The 20,578-nt window shown below is 33.1% G+C and overlaps 1 protein-coding gene, 1 long non-coding RNA gene and 1 other non-coding gene across 3 annotated transcripts in view; 1 reads left to right on the top strand and 2 right to left on the bottom strand.

The window, feature by feature from the left end:
* The window catches only part of LOC105391874, a 50,128-nt gene that overhangs the window by 14,266 nt on the left and 15,284 nt on the right, over positions 1-20,578 (bottom strand). The window contains exon 5 of the mRNA XM_048627215.1: positions 20,382-20,564. Within this exon, the coding sequence (XP_048483172.1) occupies positions 20,382-20,564 (183 nt within the window). The remainder of the gene's footprint in view (positions 1-20,381; positions 20,565-20,578) is intronic.
* LOC125489856 lies at positions 921-3,609 on the top strand. Its single transcript, XR_007267283.1, has 2 exons — positions 921-2,442; positions 2,914-3,609. It is a non-coding gene; the product is annotated as an uncharacterized LOC125489856 (long non-coding RNA).
* On the bottom strand, positions 19,749-19,822 carry Trnai-aau. The gene has a single exon. It is a non-coding gene; the product is annotated as a tRNA-Ile (tRNA).

Here is a 20,578-nt window from a genome sequence, read left to right as displayed (position 1 = left end):
TTATTTTTTTTAGGTAGGGGGAAAATCCATCATGGACACCTGGGAAGTGAAGACCCCAGGTAGTGCCGGACTCTTACCGGCTAAAAACCCCCTACCGATATTTGGGAGGTGCTTAGACTATCAAACTAAACCAGACCTCAGGATTTTCGGGAGGTGTTTAGACTGTCAAACTAAACCAGACCTCAGGATTTTCGGGAGGTGCTTAGACTATCAAACTAAGCCAGACCTCAGGAGTTTCGGGAGGTGCTTAGACTATCAAACTAAGCCAGACCTCGGGATTTTTGGGAGGTGTTTAGACTGTCAAACTAAACCAGACCTCAGGAGTTTCGGGAGGTGCTTAGACTATCAAACTAAGCCAGACCTCGGGATTTTTGGGAGGTGTTTAGACTGTCAAACTAAACCAGACCTCAGGAGTTTCGGGAGGTGCTTAGACTATCAAACTAAGCCAGACCTCGGGATTTTCGGGAGGTGTTTAGACTGTCAAACTAAACCAGACCTCAGGATTTTCGGGAGGTGCTTAGACTATCAAACTAAGCCAGACCTCAGGAGTCACCACATGACGTGTCGCGGATCGCGGTCATATGTTAATTAACAACTTCACTGTGGTATTCGTGGGTGGTTGTAGTGAACTCGCTCCACTAAAAGATAAACTTTGTTATAATATATTTATAATCTACTTTAAAATACGATACACACAAAACCTACATACATGTCAATATGTCATAGTATGATGTCAAATAGCAAGCTAATTGATAATATATTATGTAAGTATTTTTTTATTCTAAAGGTAAATGAAAACAATGCAATAAACCTGTATTTTTTAAATATAAATTAAAGATTTCTACATTAATTCTTAATTTGAACAGTATAGAAGCTATTTATTTTTATTTGAATTTATATATTAAACTTATCATAGCAAAACTTTAGGAACAGGGAGAAAAGTATGTACCTTCACGAGAAAGGTACCCATTTCACTACCTAGACTAAATAAAAAATACATCTAGTAGTTTTGTATCAATGTAAAAAGTATTTTAACACAGAGATAAACTGGATTATGATAATAATAGCTTCACATAGTAGCGCACTGACTGGAACATTGCCCTGCATTGCAATATAATGTAGTGCTTGCATTTTGTTGATGTGCTATTCTGGTCAGAATTACAATCTTGTTTCGGAAATACAACGAAGTTTTTTATGCAGCAATTTGAATCGTACAATTTCAGAAGAGATAAATCATACTAGTAGTAGATACCTCGTTTTATCTCAAATAAACTATTATGCATGTTATAAGCTGTGGACAGTAATCTCCGAAGGGGTACTCAGAGGTGACTCGCAAGCGACCCACCCGTTTTTTCGGTGTACATTTGTATACTCAAATGATAGGTCGCGAGCAGTATCGCAGTTTTAGAATGTGTACAATGTACTTAGAGTACACATCTCTAGGATCTACATGTGCACTGCATTGTGCAGGTGTCCTCGCGATGTTTTCCTTCACCGTAGTACCACTTTTTATCAGTGAACTTAAATTCATTAATTGAAAAGATTGAATTTGGTTCGGGCGTGTGCCCGGATTCGAACCACAACCTCTAGAATGAGAGGCATAGAGCTAATCCGTTATGCTACCATAGGTCAAATACACTGTACTGGCACATAATCAGAAATAGGTAAGTACATCATTTTTATTACAAACATGATTATTTTATAAAATTAATTATATCCAATCACAAGCAAATCCAAATGAACTACTAGTGTTGACTAAATATCGTATTACAATTTAAAAGAAACTTAATCAGAGTCATCATTTCATTTCCCATAATTTTGGTAAAATGCTAACTTGCAGTATACATGATCAACTTTTCTTTGTGTGAGTGAAAATAATCATATCGATCGATTGATTTAAATTTGACGGAAATCAAAAGAAAAATTATATTTCATCAGCGAAGTGCACAGTGATCGGTGCTCGACGTCTTCCCTCTCCATTACCTACCAGTTACGAGAAAAAATGTACGTAAGTTATATTTTCATAATCTCTGATTTTTACCATTGACGCAAAAAGTGGGTGATATGTGTTTGAAACCGCTGTCTGTCTGTCACATCGGTCAACAAATTTTAGTACGTTTATTTTTATTCAAGTCAAGAAGTTCAAAAGTTTTTGAGACTTTTAGCGTTGAATTTCGGGTTTTAACGTGGTTAGCCTATTATTATGATCTACCAATAAGTACTCAAGATTTGATTGAATGTAAACACGATGTCTCTTCTTTATTGCAGGTCTGACGGTGAGGGATTTTATTCTTCCGAGGAAGAACTGCCACGGCGTCGTCCCGTGAAGCCTGCAGCGCTGAGCGCCGCGCCGAGCACGTCTACTGCTCCCGCCCCAACTCCATCCGGCTCAAGGAAGCGGAAGACTAAAGCTTCCGAATCCGCTTCCGAAAGTAGAGCAGCGTAAGTACGAACAATAATTGTTCTACTAAATAATAAACAGTAAAAGTAGTACCTAATCATATTCTTATTTATTTGTTTGGTGCCACCCTAAATGGGATTGACACTGTCAAATTTAATTCTTACGACACATGAATTAAAAACAGTACAACGTCCAAAATAAATAATTCAGCGAGGCCACACTGTACTAGTAGGATTTACATACTAGCTGTTGTCCCCAAGCTATAAAAAGTTTTCCGTACATATCCCGATAAACTTATTAACGTTCTGTTATATTAAATTATGTATCACTTATGTTATGAGCGTTAACACGTTCGTGCAAATTTTGTCTGAACCCGATCAATTGTTTAGCGTGATGGAGTAACAGACATATTCCAAAGTACCTAAGTACCTAAGTAGGTACTTAGTATATTATTATTGTATACACTAATTGACGACTTGTAAGTAATGATATTACTTTTATATTCTTTACAGAATCAATAAGGGCAAACAAAAAATTGACCTGGCGACATACAATCGTCGCAAAGCAACTGTGGCGGCGCTGTTCGGTGGGTCGGATGACGAGGCGGAGGCTGCAGCGGCACTGAACAACCCGATTCAAGAGCTGGAGAGCAGCTTAACCCGAAAAGTTGGGGATGGGTCGTTGCGGCGAACCGCAAAATTAGACGGAAGCCTGTTCTGCGAACTTCGTGTTTACGAAGTTCGCGATATTAAAAACATATCCCCACGGGACCGGTGGACCAAAGCGTACACCAGTCTTAAGTATCAATTCGATTATGATAGTCCGGAATGGACTAACATAATTGATTTCATTCGGGTTGCGAAGACCCGATTTACACAGGAGCCAATATACTATCCGAATAAGAAGTAAATCTTAGTTGGATAGTATATGTTTCAGAAAATCGAATTAAAGTTAATCGTCTTTAAAAATAAAAACTACAAAATATGTTTAAATTATTAAATATTGTTCGTTGCTAATTTATTTAATTTAAATATTAATTAAATTTTACCTTACATATTTTACAGATACCTAATATTTTTTATCGATGATTAACTTTATTTAGGCTTTCTGAAACCGGCACCTAACTAGGTTATAGCGGTATACCAAATACCTTATTTTTAACTACTTTATCTTACTGAAAATATATAATAAAATATAATATAACTTAATAAGTAAAGTGTTAATTATTTACTTATTCAACAATGGTTAACCCCAGTAAAAATATTTTCTGCTCAGTGTGCGAACAATTAGTAAAAAGTAAAGCCTTTTCAGCTCACTTAAAAAGCATAGCTCATAAAAATAATACCCGAGTTGAAGCGGAGGAGTGTATAGAAAAAATTAATTCAGCATTTCGTTCACGAATTGCTTCGTATCGAGTGTACGATTCCCGCAGAACCAAACATCCCGCCCCCGTGCCCGCAGCCCGCCCCGGGCGTGCGCAAGCGCAGGTGTGTGCTCCTGAAAGCCACCCTGTAATGCCGGCACCGTTTTTGCGTGTCATCGCTGGTAAAGTTCAGCGACTATTGAATGCGGCTCTTGCTACGCATCAAAGTGTTAAAATTAACTTTGAACTATTTGCAAATTTTTATCTACCTAAAAATGATACTTCCGAGGTTAAGTCTTTTGCCACTGAAAATAGGTGCATCCACAGCAATTATGATTATAAAACTATATTCAATGAGATGTGCGACGTAATTCTAAAAAAAGTTGACGAGTTCCAGGAACGCGATAGTGGGTGGTCATTGCTTGATACACTTTATTTAGAGGTAAATATTAATAAATATATTCCTCTTCGTGCGTCAGGCTTTATTGATCTACCAAAAAGCATAAAAAGTAAGAAAGCTTGCATCAATGTGAACAATAATGATAGTTTTTGTTTTCTTTGGTGCATAATGGCAGCTCTTTTTCCGGCGAAATGTAACGCAAACCGAACAAAATCATATCCACATTTTTGTACCGTTCTAAATACGCATGGAATGACATTTCCAGTCAGCTTTACCGACATAAAATTATTTGAAAAAAATAATAAAATTAGTGTCAACGTTTATGGGTTAAAAAAATGTAATGTTGTTGGCCCGCTATACAAGTCAAGTGCCCGCCAAGCGGTTCACGTAAATCTTTTATTGCTTGAAAATAAGAATACGTTACATTATTGTTTAATAAAAGATTTGAATAAACTCTTACGTTCGCAATTAACCAAACACCATGGAAAAGTTTACTTTTGCGATGAGTGTTTGATATGTTTTGATTCCGAGGAACGATTGACCTTGCATAGTTGTGGAGGCGTCGCGACAGTTCTGCCGACTGAAGGCGCAATACTCGAGTTTAAGCACTACGAACGCTTACAAAAAATGCCTTTTGTTATTTATGCTGATTTTGAAACTTTGTTGGAGCCGTGTTCAACAATACCAGATTCGAATCATACACAAATTACTCACAAGCATATACCGAGTGCTTTTTCTTATTACATAACTTGTTCATACGATAATAATTTCAATAAATTAATGTTTTATCGCGGTAAAGATTGTGTCGATATGTTTATAAGTTTTCTTCAAAATGATATAACAGAAATTTATAAAGTCCTCTCTAGACCTATAGCACTGGTAATGACTGACACGGATCAATTAAATTTTGATACGTCACATCAATGCTGTATATGTGAGAAACCGTTAGTAGAAGACCGAGTGAGGGATCACTGTCACTTAACAGGTAAATACAGAGGAGCAGCGCATTCGTATTGTAATTTGCGCTACAAACTCCCTAAATTTATTCCTGTATTTTTTCACAATCTGTCTGGGTACGATAGCCACTTGTTTATACGACATTTGGGATCTATTCCAGGTAAAATTAAGGTTATAGCAAGAAACAAGGAAAACTACATATCGTTTACTAAAATATTTCAAATGACAGATTCAGAAAATATTGCTGTGAGATTTGTTGATTCCTTTAGCTTTTTGCCTTCTAGTTTGGACAAGCTTTCAAACACTTTAGCTGATGAACAGTTTAAGCATTTAAATCAAATTTGTAAAAATAAATCCGAGTTCAATCTTCTTAGACGAAAAGGTGTCTATCCCTACGATTATATGACCACGTGGTCAGCCTATGATGAGACAAAACTTCCACCGCAAGAATTATTTTTCAATAAGTTAAACAATTCATCGTTATCAATCGATGACTATAAACATGCAAAAAATATATGGTGCACATTTAATATAAATAATTTAGGAGAATATACAGATTTATATGTAAAGACAGACGTGTTGTTATTAGCAGACGTTTTTGAAAATTTTCGCACAACATGTATAAAGAATTATAAGTTAGATCCGGCTTTTTATTTGACTTCACCAAGCTATAGTTTTGACGCTATGCTTTTAAAAACACGAGTTAATTTGGAGCTCATCCATGACTTAGAAATTATTAGGATGCTTCAAAGTGGTATTCGTGGTGGTGTGTGTTTGTGTACAACCAGACACGCTAAAGCTAATAATAAGTATCAACATAGTTATGACCCAAAACTTCCATCAAACTTTTTAGTTTACCTTGATTGTAATAACCTATACGGATATGCAATGTGCCAAAGTTTACCTCACTCAGGATTCAAAATGTTAAGTAAATTTGAAATAGATGGATTGAACATATTAGATATAGCAGATGATGCCGCATATGGATATATTTTGGAGGTTGATTTAGAATATCCAGATTATCTCCATGACTCTCACAATGATTTGCCCTTTTGTGCACAAAAGTTTGCACCACCGGGTTCAGTGTCAAAAAAATTAATTCCAAATTTATATGATAAATTTCATTACGTGATTCATTACATACACTTGAAAAATTGTATTAAACATGGTTTAGTACTGAAAAAAATCCATAAAGTAATTAAATTTAAACAAGGGGCATATCTTAAGGACTATATGGATCTAAATACTAATCTTAGACAAAAAGCTAAATCTTCTTTTGAACAAGATTTATTTAAGCTCCTTAACAATAGCATTTTCGGAAAGACTTTAGAAGATACCGAAAGAAGAATTGACATCAAGTTAGTTACTAAATGGTCGGATAACTGCAATAAAACAAAAAAAAACTACACCGCGGATAGATTAATATCAAGACCTAATTTTAAAAATTGCACTATATTTTCAGAAAATTTTGTAGCTGTTCAAATGAAACCAGAGAGAGTTATATTAGATAAACCAATTTATATTGGGTTTTCGGTGTTGGAAATATCTAAAAGTCATTTATACACTTTTCATTATTCTATTTTGAAACCATTTTACGGTGAAAGACTAAGATTGTGTTATACCGATACAGATAGTCTTCTTTACTCGATTAAAACGGACGACTTTTATTCAGATGTAAAATATAATTTTCTAGAATATTTTGACACCAGTAATTATTCAATTGATAATACTTACAATGTACCACAGTTAAATAAAAAAGTTCCTGGATTATTTAAAGATGAACTAGGAGGAAAAATCCTTTCAGAATTTGTTGGATTACGTTCGAAACTGTATTGTATTAAGACTGAGGACGCTGAAATAAAGAAAGCAAAAGGCGCTAAGAAATGCGTGGTAAAAGATTTATGTCTAAATGATTATAATAATGTTTTGCTTGGTAAAATACAATTGCGAAAAAAACAAATACTTTTTAAATCATTGAAGCATCAAATTTTTACTCAAGAAGTAAAAAAAATTGTGTTGTCCCATGATGATGATAAAAAATTTATTCTAAAAGATAAAATATCAACATTGTCTTGGGGACATTATTCCATTATTTGAATTATCGAGAATGACTGGTATATTGATATCACATTATGTTCATCCAAATAGTATTACTATCATCACTTGTCTGTCAGAAGACGCTGATTTTTATCCACAACTTCAGTTTCGAAATGAAAATGAATCATTATTTATGTGTTATTCTGAGTGGCAAAAAATTTATAAATCAATTAAAGAGAAACAACTATGTAACAATAAACAGTATTTTAATTTTCCCTTTTATACTTTTCTACACTGTGATAAACGTTGTTCAGATGAATTTGTAATTTTACTGGTAGATGCTTTAAAATTGTTTGCGCACTGTGTAGACGCGAGACTTAAGATGTTACACTATGAACGCATAAAAGCATATAAATTTATTTTGAAGATTGAATGTATTTTTGAAAAATGTTATATACCGATAGAAAATATTTCTAGTGTTTTATATTATTATGCTGATAGTTTATCTCTTGTGGAAATGGAACTTGTGACACTGTGTATTGATTATTTCACTAAATGCTATTTACGTTTTCAATTGTAGGTACCTATGTAATACTAACCAATAAGATAAGTAAGTAGTATAAGTTAAAGCTAAGGTAAAGTTATTTTTACCTTATAATATAATAAATAAAGTTAATATTTAATATGATTGTGTTTAATTTACACCATGAGTTCATGATGATGTATGGAACGTACGGAAAATAGGATAAAAATCAAGAATATTTCTTATTATACATATACGAATAAGAAAATATTAGGTAGATAGTTAATAAAAAAATACATTTAAATCGTACATAAATTTTGTGCTGAGATTAAAGTGTTTCAACATGATATCTGCTGATGTCAATGTAATTTCTAAGAATCCCACACATTAGTAATATTTCAATTGAAACAGTGTACATAAATTCCTTAGTGATGCACATTCCATTACATGACCAAATAATCATTAAGCTAATATTCTCCTTTCCTTGCGGTTGTGTAGAAAAACAAACAGAAAAATATGTCTTCAGATGAGGTGAGTCAGTTATCTATACTACAGTAACACAGTATGTTCTCTACATATATCTTAATACCTATTTAATTTATTTATGTTTTTGTTCCAGATTTCTCTAGTGAATTATATTGCAACCAAAAATCTTGGAAATCCTAAATATGTAGTGAAAATGGAAATATGTAAAATTGTACAAACATCAAACATAGCTGAAGTGAAAACAGTAATAAAAACACAATATTTGGTAAATGAAGATTACGATACTATATTGGAGTTTGCTGTAAAATTAATAAATCAAATTGGAACAAAACTTGGAGAAAATGCTGACCAGCACGCATCTTGAGTGAAATAAGGTGAGTAGCTATTTACAATAGTAAATATTCTTTCTTTTGTTTATTTTTAAGGTGTCTTATAAATTCTGTATAAAAATTAATATCTAGTATTTCCTTTTTCAGGTACAGGACATAGTCGTTGAACAATGAACATTCCTTTGTGCATTTGAAATGTTATTAAAATTAAGTTCGTATAGTAAATAAATCTGTATTATGTTTTGGCTTTGTTAGGGATTATGTTATAATAAACTAAATATTTAATTACTTACATACTTATTTAGAGCACCACATACTGTACTACATATGGCACTGTGCATTGAAAGAAATTAACCTTGATGTTTAAATGATAAAATATTAGGTACCTAAGTACTTTACTTGTGTATGAACTTATTAAAAATTAATAAAATAAAAAACCAAAATTACATAATTTTTGCTTTTATTTTTCATAATCCTTAAATCTAGTTAAACAATAAATAGTATAAAGTCATTTTAAAAAAAAACAATCATATTATTTTCTATAAACCATTTCCTTAAAGAAATTACATTTTTTAGAGCACAATATTTTTTATGATAGGCACAGTTATAGTTTACAGTACTATTCAAAAATGAATTATATAAAGTAGTAAAATTTGGACACCCTTTTTCTCCTAGTTCGATTATATTACAATTACTACATATTTCCTCCATCCATCTAATCTTTTCTAATCCTTTAACAAGAATGTTCCGGTGTTTCTCTAAAAAAGGTTTAATGTACTTTTTAAATTCTTCATATACGATATAGCCTTCATTCCAATATATGCCTCGATTTCGTTGAATCCAAGAAACTTGTTTTTTTTCTTCACTATACAAATCATTATAAGTAAATGGTGGTTTCAAAAGAAACACCTGAGTATGTTCGGAAGTTGCAAAAGCAAATTCCTTTAGAATGAATCGGTTCCTCAAGTCTTTAAAGCCTTGCATGTCCACAATAAGGCAATCACTATTCATGATATTTTCTTTACAATGTTCGAAAGTGGTTTGTATTCGATTATACTATCATTTAGTATGAAACAATATGCAGATGTATTATCAGGTAGCTCTTTTTCACTTTCCAATTCAATGCGTACGTCAACAGGTCCACTTTTTAATGTTTCGTTTTGTCTACAGCAATCAATTACAAATAAAGGAGCGTGAATCTTAAATTCTTGAAAACTAAGTAAGGGTTCAGATCGATGGCCGTAGTACGACTGTTGAAACTTTGAATATTCTTCATATAATAAAGAATACTTATCTTCTTCAAAGGATACATTCAGATTTTCATACGGAAAATATGTTGAATTCAAGAATACTTTAACATTACGTAAATTGCAATGATCGAACTTGGAAGCATCTTTTTTTTTATTGTTTTTTCGGTTTGTTTGCAAACCAATAACTACGTAACGAGGTTTTTCAATTTGTGACGATGATTTTATTGACCAAGTGTGTTTAGTAGTTTTAGGAAGCAAAGGATACTCATATATGTCCCAATTTCGAAATACCAATTTGATAGCTTTATCTTTCTCTAAAATCTTAAGAAGGTTTATTCTTTCACGGTCTGATACTTTGATATGTGGAACCCTCCAAACAATATTGGTAATAGTGATATCGTCGATAAAGTCTTCAGCGCCAACTTTCAAAGAATTTAAATTTGTATTACTTCTTAATAATATTAGTTCATGTTTACAGTTCATAATAATTTTTTTATAATCCTCTGCAAATCCTAGAATTTTATTGAGTGGAATGGAAACAGCAAAGCTTTTAACACTAATGTCATTAGACCCATTAATGTCCCAACCCCAAGCTTTTGACATTTCAGACTCATTTTTATTCATTGATAAAATGGATTTAATCGTTGTTGATATTCCAACATTCTTAGTCTTATCAATTTCAACACCATTGAGTTCATAGCGTATATCTTGAAATAGGAAGAGTAATGCATTGTTAGTTAATTTAACAGGCTCAATTAATTCACTGGTATCCTTCTTGTAAACATTAACGGTGCCTTCTAAGTAAAGTGTGCTAGCCGAGGGTAAAATATACAAATCCTGTTGGTTAATCGGTATTCGAATTTCATCATTCCGGTTAAAACTGGTTACATATGGTTTATACGAGTGCATCTGATAACTTTCAATACTGTTGTCTAAAACATAAGACTCCGATACGTCTAAGATGTTCATTTTAACAGCTTTATTAATTTTAAAAATCTGATATTTTCTTTTGTTAATTTTATTTTATTTTTAGATCTTACCTTCTTAACGCCACAATTACTACTAGATTGTTTTTGAACAATTGGTTTGGTTTTATGGAAGTTAATCATTTTTTCTTTAAATGCAAATACAATTGAATTTCTTCTTTACGTAAATTTACCAAATTATCATTTGAATCCAATATTTTTATGTTTACACTGTTAATACAACCTTGATTAACAGGAAAATAAATTATATTTCTAGGTATTTCAATTATTCTGAAACCAGGTGGGACATTTGGTGCAAACTCATAAAGTATGTGACTTGGTTTACCGTTTACATATGAACCGTTAACAATATCACATTCGACTCTTATGATGGTTGTTGGTAAAATGCTTATAGGTAAATGAGACTCGTGATGTTTATTTGCCTCGAGTGTTATTTTATCGAAACCGAGGATATTACCAATTGAATTCTCTTTTTCAAAGTGAATATCTTTTGAACAATAGATTTTTGTGCTAAGAGTATTATTATTGCATACCAATTGAAATGAAGTATCTTTTACGTGCGATTCCAAAAAATTGCTGATATCTTCAAGTTCATATGAACCTTCAGGTATTTCAATAACTTCATCTCCAATATAAAATTTATTATTTTTGTGATCTACATTTGGTATAGAGTTGAATGTAGAAAAGTAAAGTAATCCACATTCATATTCTGCGTTTAGTTGCAAAGGTGGTGTGTAATTAGTTGTCAGAATAGATTCACACCCTGTTACCGATAGAGTGAAAGACATATTGAAAATGACACTGTCAGCCAATTTATTCTCTTTTATATGCATGCTTTTTCCAAAAATATTTTAAAAACATTATACTTAAATGTCCGCAATTTGTTGTTTCAAATGACTGATATCTATTATAGTTATAGTAAATATCCAAACCATTTAAATAATTTGTGAGCTCCAATGGAGGCTTCAGATTACCGAAACTGTCAAAGTATTCGCAGTAATTACCTATTTTAGCATAGGCTACCCAATGAGTTCCTTCGTTTTGAGAGCTATCTAAGTTAACAATAGCACACTCAAATTTATTTGGTTTTTTTGGTAATTCATCTCTCATGAAAACACCTCTAAAATAAGGTATATTACGAGTAAATTCAATTATATCTATATTAGTTAAAGGTCGCTTGGGTAGCCCTTTTATTAGTTTTTTGAAGAATGTATACATAACCCACTCCCTTTCTTATGCGAATAGGGTTTAATGTATAATCCCTTACCAATGGCAATAGCTTCCATCACTTTATTGTGTCGCTCAGATTCCATAAATTTTTTCTTTGAATCTTTATAATCGTTAACAGCTTTAGCTATACCTGAAGCTCCACCAGCAATTGCGCCAAGTGCTGATAATCCAGCAAAAATTGGTATAAGTGGTAGAATTCCTCCAGTTTTAGGGACTGGTATTAAGCGAGGTAAATAGAGTTTCTTATCTCCCGAAATATTTTTTTTTGCTGTTAGATATGCAATTTTTATTGCATCCTTATTGCTCTTTGGTTTAATTTTTTTCAAATGTCTACCAATTTTCGCGACTGCTGACTTGAATTTTTTTAAACCTGCACCCGCTTTTACCTTACTTTTCATTATATTTTTTACAAGCCACGATGATATTTTCTCTCCTTTACTTGCATGTTTTGATTGCATTCTTCTTTTTGCCATTTTTATTAATTCTAAGTCTGCGTTGTGTCTACTTTGTAAATCGGAATAATTTGAGTATGCTATATCATGACTTTTGCACGCCTCATCTAGCCCGTTAATACCGCGATCACCTCTTAAAAGGCGCTCTTGTAGTCTGGTTCCTGGACCACAATAATTATAACCAGGTAAATGTAGTTCAAATGGTAAATTATTAATTAAATTATTAACAAGACCTCTTCCTTTCATAGCAAAATAAGTAATAATAAAATGTATTATTGGTTTCAATTTATATGTATGCTTATGATAGATGTAATTGTTTAAACAATATTTTTTTTATTAATCCATGAATTGTCTTTTTCACTAAGACCTAACCATTTTACGTATAATTTATTTCCACATTTTTTTATAATTTTTTCAACTAAGTATATATCAGGATACATAGTTTTCTGTAATTCTTGTTCATAGAAACAACCTAACACTTTATTTTGTCTTTGATCTTCTAACAAATATGTAACAGGCATGGTATTATTAACTTTTATAACTTTAAAAATCTCGGTAGACCAATTGGGAAAGTAACCTTTGTTAAATATACTTTTGTATTTACTTATACGAACATTATCGCCAAGTTTAAATTTATTTTCATTTTTTAAGCTTTTTTTTCTGGATTTCAAAATGTTATCCATGACTTCTCTTTCATTGGAAGTATTAACTTCCGATGGCTTAAATTTGGTTATGCGATGAATATTATTATTGTATGAATGAATAACAGTTTCTATTGGTTTTCCAACCCACTTATAATTCCCGATGTAACTAAAATGTTTATAAAGTTTACCTTTAAGTGTTCTTATTAATCTTTCAACAATAGATGCCTTTTTTGTTGAATATGTTGAGTAATGATTTATACCGTTAGATTCACAAAGTCTTTTAAAAACTGAATTGTAAAATTCCGTTCCAAGATCAGTTTGTAAATTTTTAGGTACACGTCCACTTTGAAGGATATTTTGAAAAGCTTTCGCTACATCTAATTGATTTTTGGATTTCAATGCAACCACCCACGCATACTTAGAAAAAGCATCAATAATAACTAAAATAAATTTATAACCTTTGTTCACTTTATAGTATTTATGTATATCAATTAAATCACCTTGCCATAAATCATCAATTCCCTTTAAAACAACATGTCGACGATCAAAATTTTTTCTTGCTGTTTTATGAATTTCATCCACGATTGTTTTTTTAATCATTGTTGAATCTTACTTATAACAACTTTTAAGAGTATTTTAATTTTATGCAATTCTGATTGAATTTCTTCGTGTTTTGAGTTATATCGTTCAAATATTTCATCTACATACTGCTTATTTACCGCTTCGTCCTCAGATGTAGGAGTCCTTAGTCCTATTAATTTCGATGATTGAATATCAAATGAACCGTCCTCAGATTTCATTAAAAAAATATTTGTATCAATCGTTTTAGTCTGTCTGTGCACATGATGCCCGAATTTATCTATTGTCATTTTGAGAACCACCGCAATCAAATATTTTCTGCCATCTAATATCATTTTTGGGATATATTAATTTATATACCCAGTTTCACGGAGTTCTTCAATTATGGCTATAATTTCATTATTAACTCCTGTGTTACCAGCGTCTTGCGATGCTATTAGCAATTTAAGTCTTTCAACTAATTCGTTAGGGTCATCCCAGTATACCAAATCAACACTATTTTTCATTTTTTTCAACATTGGTTCATGTAATCCCGCTCCCTTTGCCTCTATATTTTTTTGTAGTGTAAATAGCGGTTTGATTATTTGTAAATATTTTTTACCTTTATTGCTTTTTATAGGTTTTGATGGGCTGTAATCTCTACGATGGGCGTTAGTCTCTAACAGCATGACTTTGTATATTTTCTTATCATTTTCGGTTACTAGATTGAGGTTAGGTACTTTTTTAAATAAAAGTTCATTTAAACCATCGGTTCTTTTATATGCTTGTCCTGATAGCGTGACTGTTTCTGGAGAAACGGAAACTTTCACAGAACCCATCATACATTTACCTTGTTCTTTTCTTATGCCAAATGGGATATCTTGAAACATTTCTGAAGACATTGACCATGACGAAGATTCCCGAGGGGAGCTGATTGATTGAAAGGTATTATTTGAAAAATCACTTTTAGTGCATTCTGATTCTGAGTCATCATCATTATTACGATCATCATCTGAATCGTTAGTGGTTTGGTCATCATACTTTTTATCAAATCTTGAATTTTCCATATCGATGTCATTTTTGATATAAATGTCATCTTTTATAAAAGAACTTTCCGTATTATTTGCAATTTTATTTAAAGGTGAAGTTATTGGTTTAAAAACAGATTCTATAATATTATCATTCTCTGATTTTAACTCCTTTATGAATTTAACTTTCTTCTTAACAGCTTCTGCAGATTTAACAATCTGTTCTTTTAATGATTTTTCCATAGCTATACTATTACCATTGGAGACTAGTATTCAACACCATAAATAAATGTTAAATAAGATTATTGATATGTGAATTATTATTATATATTATGTTGGATGTAATCAAACAAAACAAATGTATCAAAATTCATTCTGTATCGACCATGATTTTTGTCGCAATCTTTATTTATTACTAAATAATTATATGGTTGACTCCATATTTGAGTACACATCTCTCTAAATTGCGACCAATTCATATCGGTATTAACATGTTCATCATAAACGTGCTTTAGATTTACGTCATCTTGTCTAAATAAAATAATAAGATTAGCATTGTCTCTAATCAGTTGCTTGGGAATTTTACTATACGTCTGATTTAAATAAAAACAATCAATTCTTTTGTGTCTACCCATAGAAAAGTAATCGCGTATATTAGTCTGATTTTCACAAGCAACGTCATCGAACACTATGACGGAATCCATTTCAGCATCTCGGGGACTATCAATCTCATTATTTTCAGTATATTTATGCACATTAACTTCAGTAACTAATTTCAAAACATTAAATAAGAACTGGTACTTAGGTTGAAATAAAGTCTTTGAATAAATATAGAGATTATGATAATGAATTCCTTTTTCATGCAAAAGAAGTCCTATCATAAGATTTGTTTTCCCGCAATTTGATGGACCGCAAATTAAACAACGAATCGTGTTAGGTAAGTAATTTCCATGTCTCCTTATTTGACCTACATCATTTAAAGATAAACATATTTTGTCTACCTGGAAATTATAGGGTTGTTTAACGAATTTCATGTTTGACAGTGATTTTTACACATAATTTGATCACTTGTATGCAAATGTGCACCATGGAATGAAATCCAATTTATCATGCGTTGTTATTTAAACAGTAGGTACAATCCAATAAGTTAACCTATACGATTTGATGATCAGACGTTTCAGATGGCGCGAAGAAAACCGATTGGGCATTCTAGATCACGGCGAGCGAAGCGAGCGAAGGAGCGCAGCGACTGAGAGTGATCTAGAATGCCCAATATTACACTACTTAAATAAAGTAGAAGTAGTTAATCTTAAATAATATATACCGCGTTAACTCACAATTTACAGTACACAAGGCTTCGACTGCATGAAATGGCCCTGGCAACCTACACTAGGAGACCTGTATCGTAGGAGCCAGTGTCTTTCGTTCATCGCTTGAGTTTCCTACTTGTTAGACATATTTTATATTTTAGTTTTGTAGCTACATATTTAAATATAATAATACAATACTTAGTGCATATAAATATGGTATGATATAAATGAGTATATATATATAAGGGTAAATAAATACTTAAGTATATATATTATTTCCTAATAATTTTTAATTTTCTACATTTAGCAGACCTTCAATTTCGTCATAATTGAGTGATTCTATATAATTTACTGTAATTCTTTTGCATGAGTGGAAAGTGTTTTGGTATAGATTTATTATTTTATTTATTTTATTGTACAAAAATGGTCCAAGAAAGGTGTGGAAATTTTGAGTAAAAGAGGTCCTTTTATGTGTTTTGGTATAGATTTATTATTTTATTTATTTTATTGTACAAAAATGGTCCAAGAAAGGTGTGGAAATTTTGAGTAAAAGAGGTCCTTTTATGGGTGATTCGACAGACTTTGTCATTTCTGCGGGTGCTACAAAAGAAAACCGGATCGTAAGCTATTTGGGTATGTTGTTTTAATATAACCGAGCGAATGTACAGTCCACGAACCGTAAGCACTTTAGTGTCTGTATAAAGTTTTGATGTTGGATATCTGAAGGGTTTGAAATATGAGACCTTTAGTAGCGCTCTTTGAGATCGCTCTGCATGGATCATGTGTGTTTTAGAGGCACCTCCCCAGGCATAGATGCAGTAGGTTAGTATGGACTGCGCAAAGGCAAAATAAACCATCTTAAGGAGTGCTTCATCAGCTATATGTCGTAATTGCTTGAATATAAAGATCAGTTTGCGGACACGACCAGACAGTGACTTGATGTGTGATATCCAATTTAGATGCTTATCCAAGATTACTCCCAGGTACTTGATTTCATGCACTTGTTCCAAAGAAGGGCAAGAACAACAAATTGGGTCTACACAAGAGTGAGCTGTGACAGTGAAAGTGCCTGTTTGGGGTTGACCATTGGATCTTATTGAAAAAGTAACATATTTAGACTTTTTAAGATTAAGGGTCAGAAGGTTATTCTTAAACCAATGCACAACACTACTTAGACCATCTTGGATGTTTTTCTGAACTCCTTGCCACGTCTTGCCATGGAACACGATAGCAGTGTCATCGGCATAAGTGACAATAGCAGCATTTCGGAGTTGGAGATTGCACAAGTCATTTATGTAAATGATGAATAGTGTCGGGCCCAAAATGCTGCCCTGAGGAACGCCATACGCTGAGCATTGCAGGTTTGAGCTTACTGTTGAGTCGATTTTACATGACTGAGTTCTCATGGTCAGGTAGCTGGTGAAAAGATCGTGCTGAATGCCACGTATTCCGATATTGTATAACTTGGCTAGCAGAATGGGTATGGAGACGGTGTCAAATGCCTTGGCAAGGTCAAGGAAGATACCAGCGCAGCGGTCACCCTCATTAATATGTTTCACTACAGTCGCGGTGAGGCGTGCGACAGCATCCTCCGTAGACCTTGCCGAGCGGAAACCATATTGATTTTCTGAGAGAAGGTTTTGTGACTCAAGATATTTAAGCAATCTCTTATTTATAATTGTCTCAAGGATTTTTGATATGGAAGGGAGAACTGATATTGGCCTATAATTAGATGGCAGGCTTTTATCTCCATCTTTATAAATGGGGTGCACCACAGATCGTTTGAGGGCAGTGGGAAATATGCCAGAGTCAAGACTGAGATTCACAATGTGTACGAGGGGAGCTAATATCAGGTCTTTGGCTACTTTAATAAGTTTGACAGGTATCCCATCCCATCCCGTGGCACAGTCAGCTCGCATGTTATTAATTATAAGTTGGATCTCTGTGTGATCAGTAGGTAGTAGCCCAAAGGAGCCTGGTTTATGAGAAGCACTTTTTATATTTCGGGAGAGCAAGTGTTCATCTAAGTTATGTTCTCGTATTATCGTTTTGGCTAGATGGTCACCGACATTTGCAAAGTATTCGTTTGCATTATCAGAAGATTCCAGTGCTGACCTAGGACCTATCAACAAGTCAGAAGCGTTTTCCTTTTTCTTTTGTATGTGACATATTTTTTTAAGAGTTTTCCACATTTTTTTAGGGTCATTTTGAGCTTTTTCAAGTTGCGATTTTTCATATAATCTTTTTAATTTTTTTAATATGCTATTACAATAATTTCTGTATTTTTTATAAGTCTGTTGTAAAATTATATCATTTTGATTCTTTCTAAGGTTTTTATGTAGTTTATCTCTCTTTTTTATTGATTTTATTAGGCCAGGCGTGATCCATGGTTTGATATTATTCTTTGATCTAGGTAAAACTCGAGTTACGGAGTACTTGTCTATGGAACTTTTTAAGGTCTGTATAAAAGAGTTAGTTGCATGTTCAGCGTCGTTACAACTAAGTATTTCCATTAAATTACTATTTTTTAGGTCCATACAAACCTTGTCATAGTCCAAAGAGGTTGTAAATCGTGAGACATGTTTGTTTTTAACACTCTGTTGAATGGCTGAAAGTGACAATAATACAGCTTGGTGATCCGTAACTGTGCTATCTAAAACTATTGTTATTGATGGGTTTTTACTTTTTAATAATATATGGTCAAGACAGTTGCCTTCATGAGTTGGGTAGGTATGAGCCGGAAGCAAAGTGTGTGTTGCTGTTAAGTTTAGGTATTTTTCGGAGTGACTGTCTCTGTTTAGTGGTTTTATATCGATGTTTATGTCTCCTATAAGGACGATATGGAGAATGAATATTTTTTTTCACGAATTTTGAAATTCTAATTTCAGTTTCGGGCTTAGATATACCATACTGCACATGTAGCTTTCGGCTTAATATACCCTTTTTGCTATAATATACTTAATATATTGTCTTTGCTCATTTACATACGATTGTTCACGCGCTTGTAAGTCCCATTCAATTCTAAAACCACTGCTTTGTGTCTAAAACGACCGTAGGTATACGCACTGAAAAATATCTACGCTAGGCTGAAACCGCTCTAAGAGATACCTACAAGTACACGCGATAAGTTACATAACCGTGACACTGCCATAACGGGGCCATTTTAACATTAACTATGCATCCAATTGTACCCTGTCATTTCGAACAATCATACGTTTTACCGAAGTATCTAGAAACAGTTGAAACTGCTAGGTCCGTTCACTTTGTGTTGGAATATTAGATTAGTGGAATTGTTTTCTTTCTGTTTTGTTACCTACTAAACGGACCAACCTGGTATTATACAATTATCGACAACTAAACTTTGTAAAAGCAGCATGCGTTAATGAATCTTAAATAATTTGTAATATAACTAGACTATGAATATAGACTATTGAGTGTTAAAACATTGTATAAGTAACGTATCAGATAGGTAATAAATACTTATCTCACTGTTAAAAATGAGCTCGCAAAATCAGCATGTTAAATCCCAGGTAATTTTTTTTATCAAGATTATAACTGCTGCATGCGATTTTTATCCATTGATCCATTCTGTGAATGAATCTAAGCTATTCTTAGAATTACGAAGGAGCTGAAATCTATTACCTATTCACAACAAGCAACAAGATAGTCTGAGCGCTTGTAGAGGGGTCTATGTTATAAAAAAAAATCTACAAGGCCAGTAACTTTTGTGAATCTAGCATATAAAACAAAACACAACACACCTAAATTAACACTCCAAAAAAAATAAAAAGATGTGGCCCATGAGGGGATCGAACCCGCGACCTTCGCGTTATTAGCACGACGCTCTAACCAACTGAGCTAATGGGCCGATGCGTGAGTATGCCAATTTACCAGATTTATTCGGAGGAGATAGATAACTTCGTCTATCTTATCTATTTTTAAAAGATGTCCGCCTAATCGGAATTTTGCCAAATGATAAAGGTTGATTGCCATTTTGACTTTGACCGTTTGCCAATAACAGCAATAAAATTAATTGGTGATCATCAAGTTTACTCATTACAAATATCGTTCGACGTTCGATTTATAAGAAAGCTGACATCATTACGGCTATGCTAGGCCAAAAACCATCGTCACAGCTGTTGTAACTTACACTAGGATAAGGTACAATATTATGGTCTGAAATAATAAGAATAACTAGTTATTGATAGATAAGGTCCTATTTAAGGCTTTTAAATATAATGTTACAAAAAGGGTAAATAGGTATTGTAAGCTGAAAGGGAGTCAATCAGGGCAACACCCTGTATAACAAAAATGCACGAGACTTCGTGTCATCTTTTAAACACATAAATATCAATAAAAAATTCATTATGAGTGTAAGGTGTTTCTGTCTACTACACTCATAATCAAACAAAAGTATGAAGACTAACCGCAATAAGCATGTTGCTCTGGTCGAAGTACTCCGCCACCGGCATCACGTTCTTGTAGAAGTTCTTCAGCTCCATCCGAGCGAGGGACAGCACCACGTGGCCGAGGCGAGCACCGTATTCTATTTGCCGCTCCAGGACTCGCTGGCGCCACGAGACGAGGACCACGCCGCTTATTGTCTGTATCTGGAGAAAAATGG

This window comes from Plutella xylostella, chromosome 4 (genome assembly GCF_932276165.1).
Source record: "Plutella xylostella chromosome 4, ilPluXylo3.1, whole genome shotgun sequence".
NCBI classification, from domain to species: Eukaryota; Metazoa; Arthropoda; class Insecta; order Lepidoptera; family Plutellidae; genus Plutella; species Plutella xylostella.
This window is presented reverse-complemented; position numbering and strand designations above follow the sequence as displayed.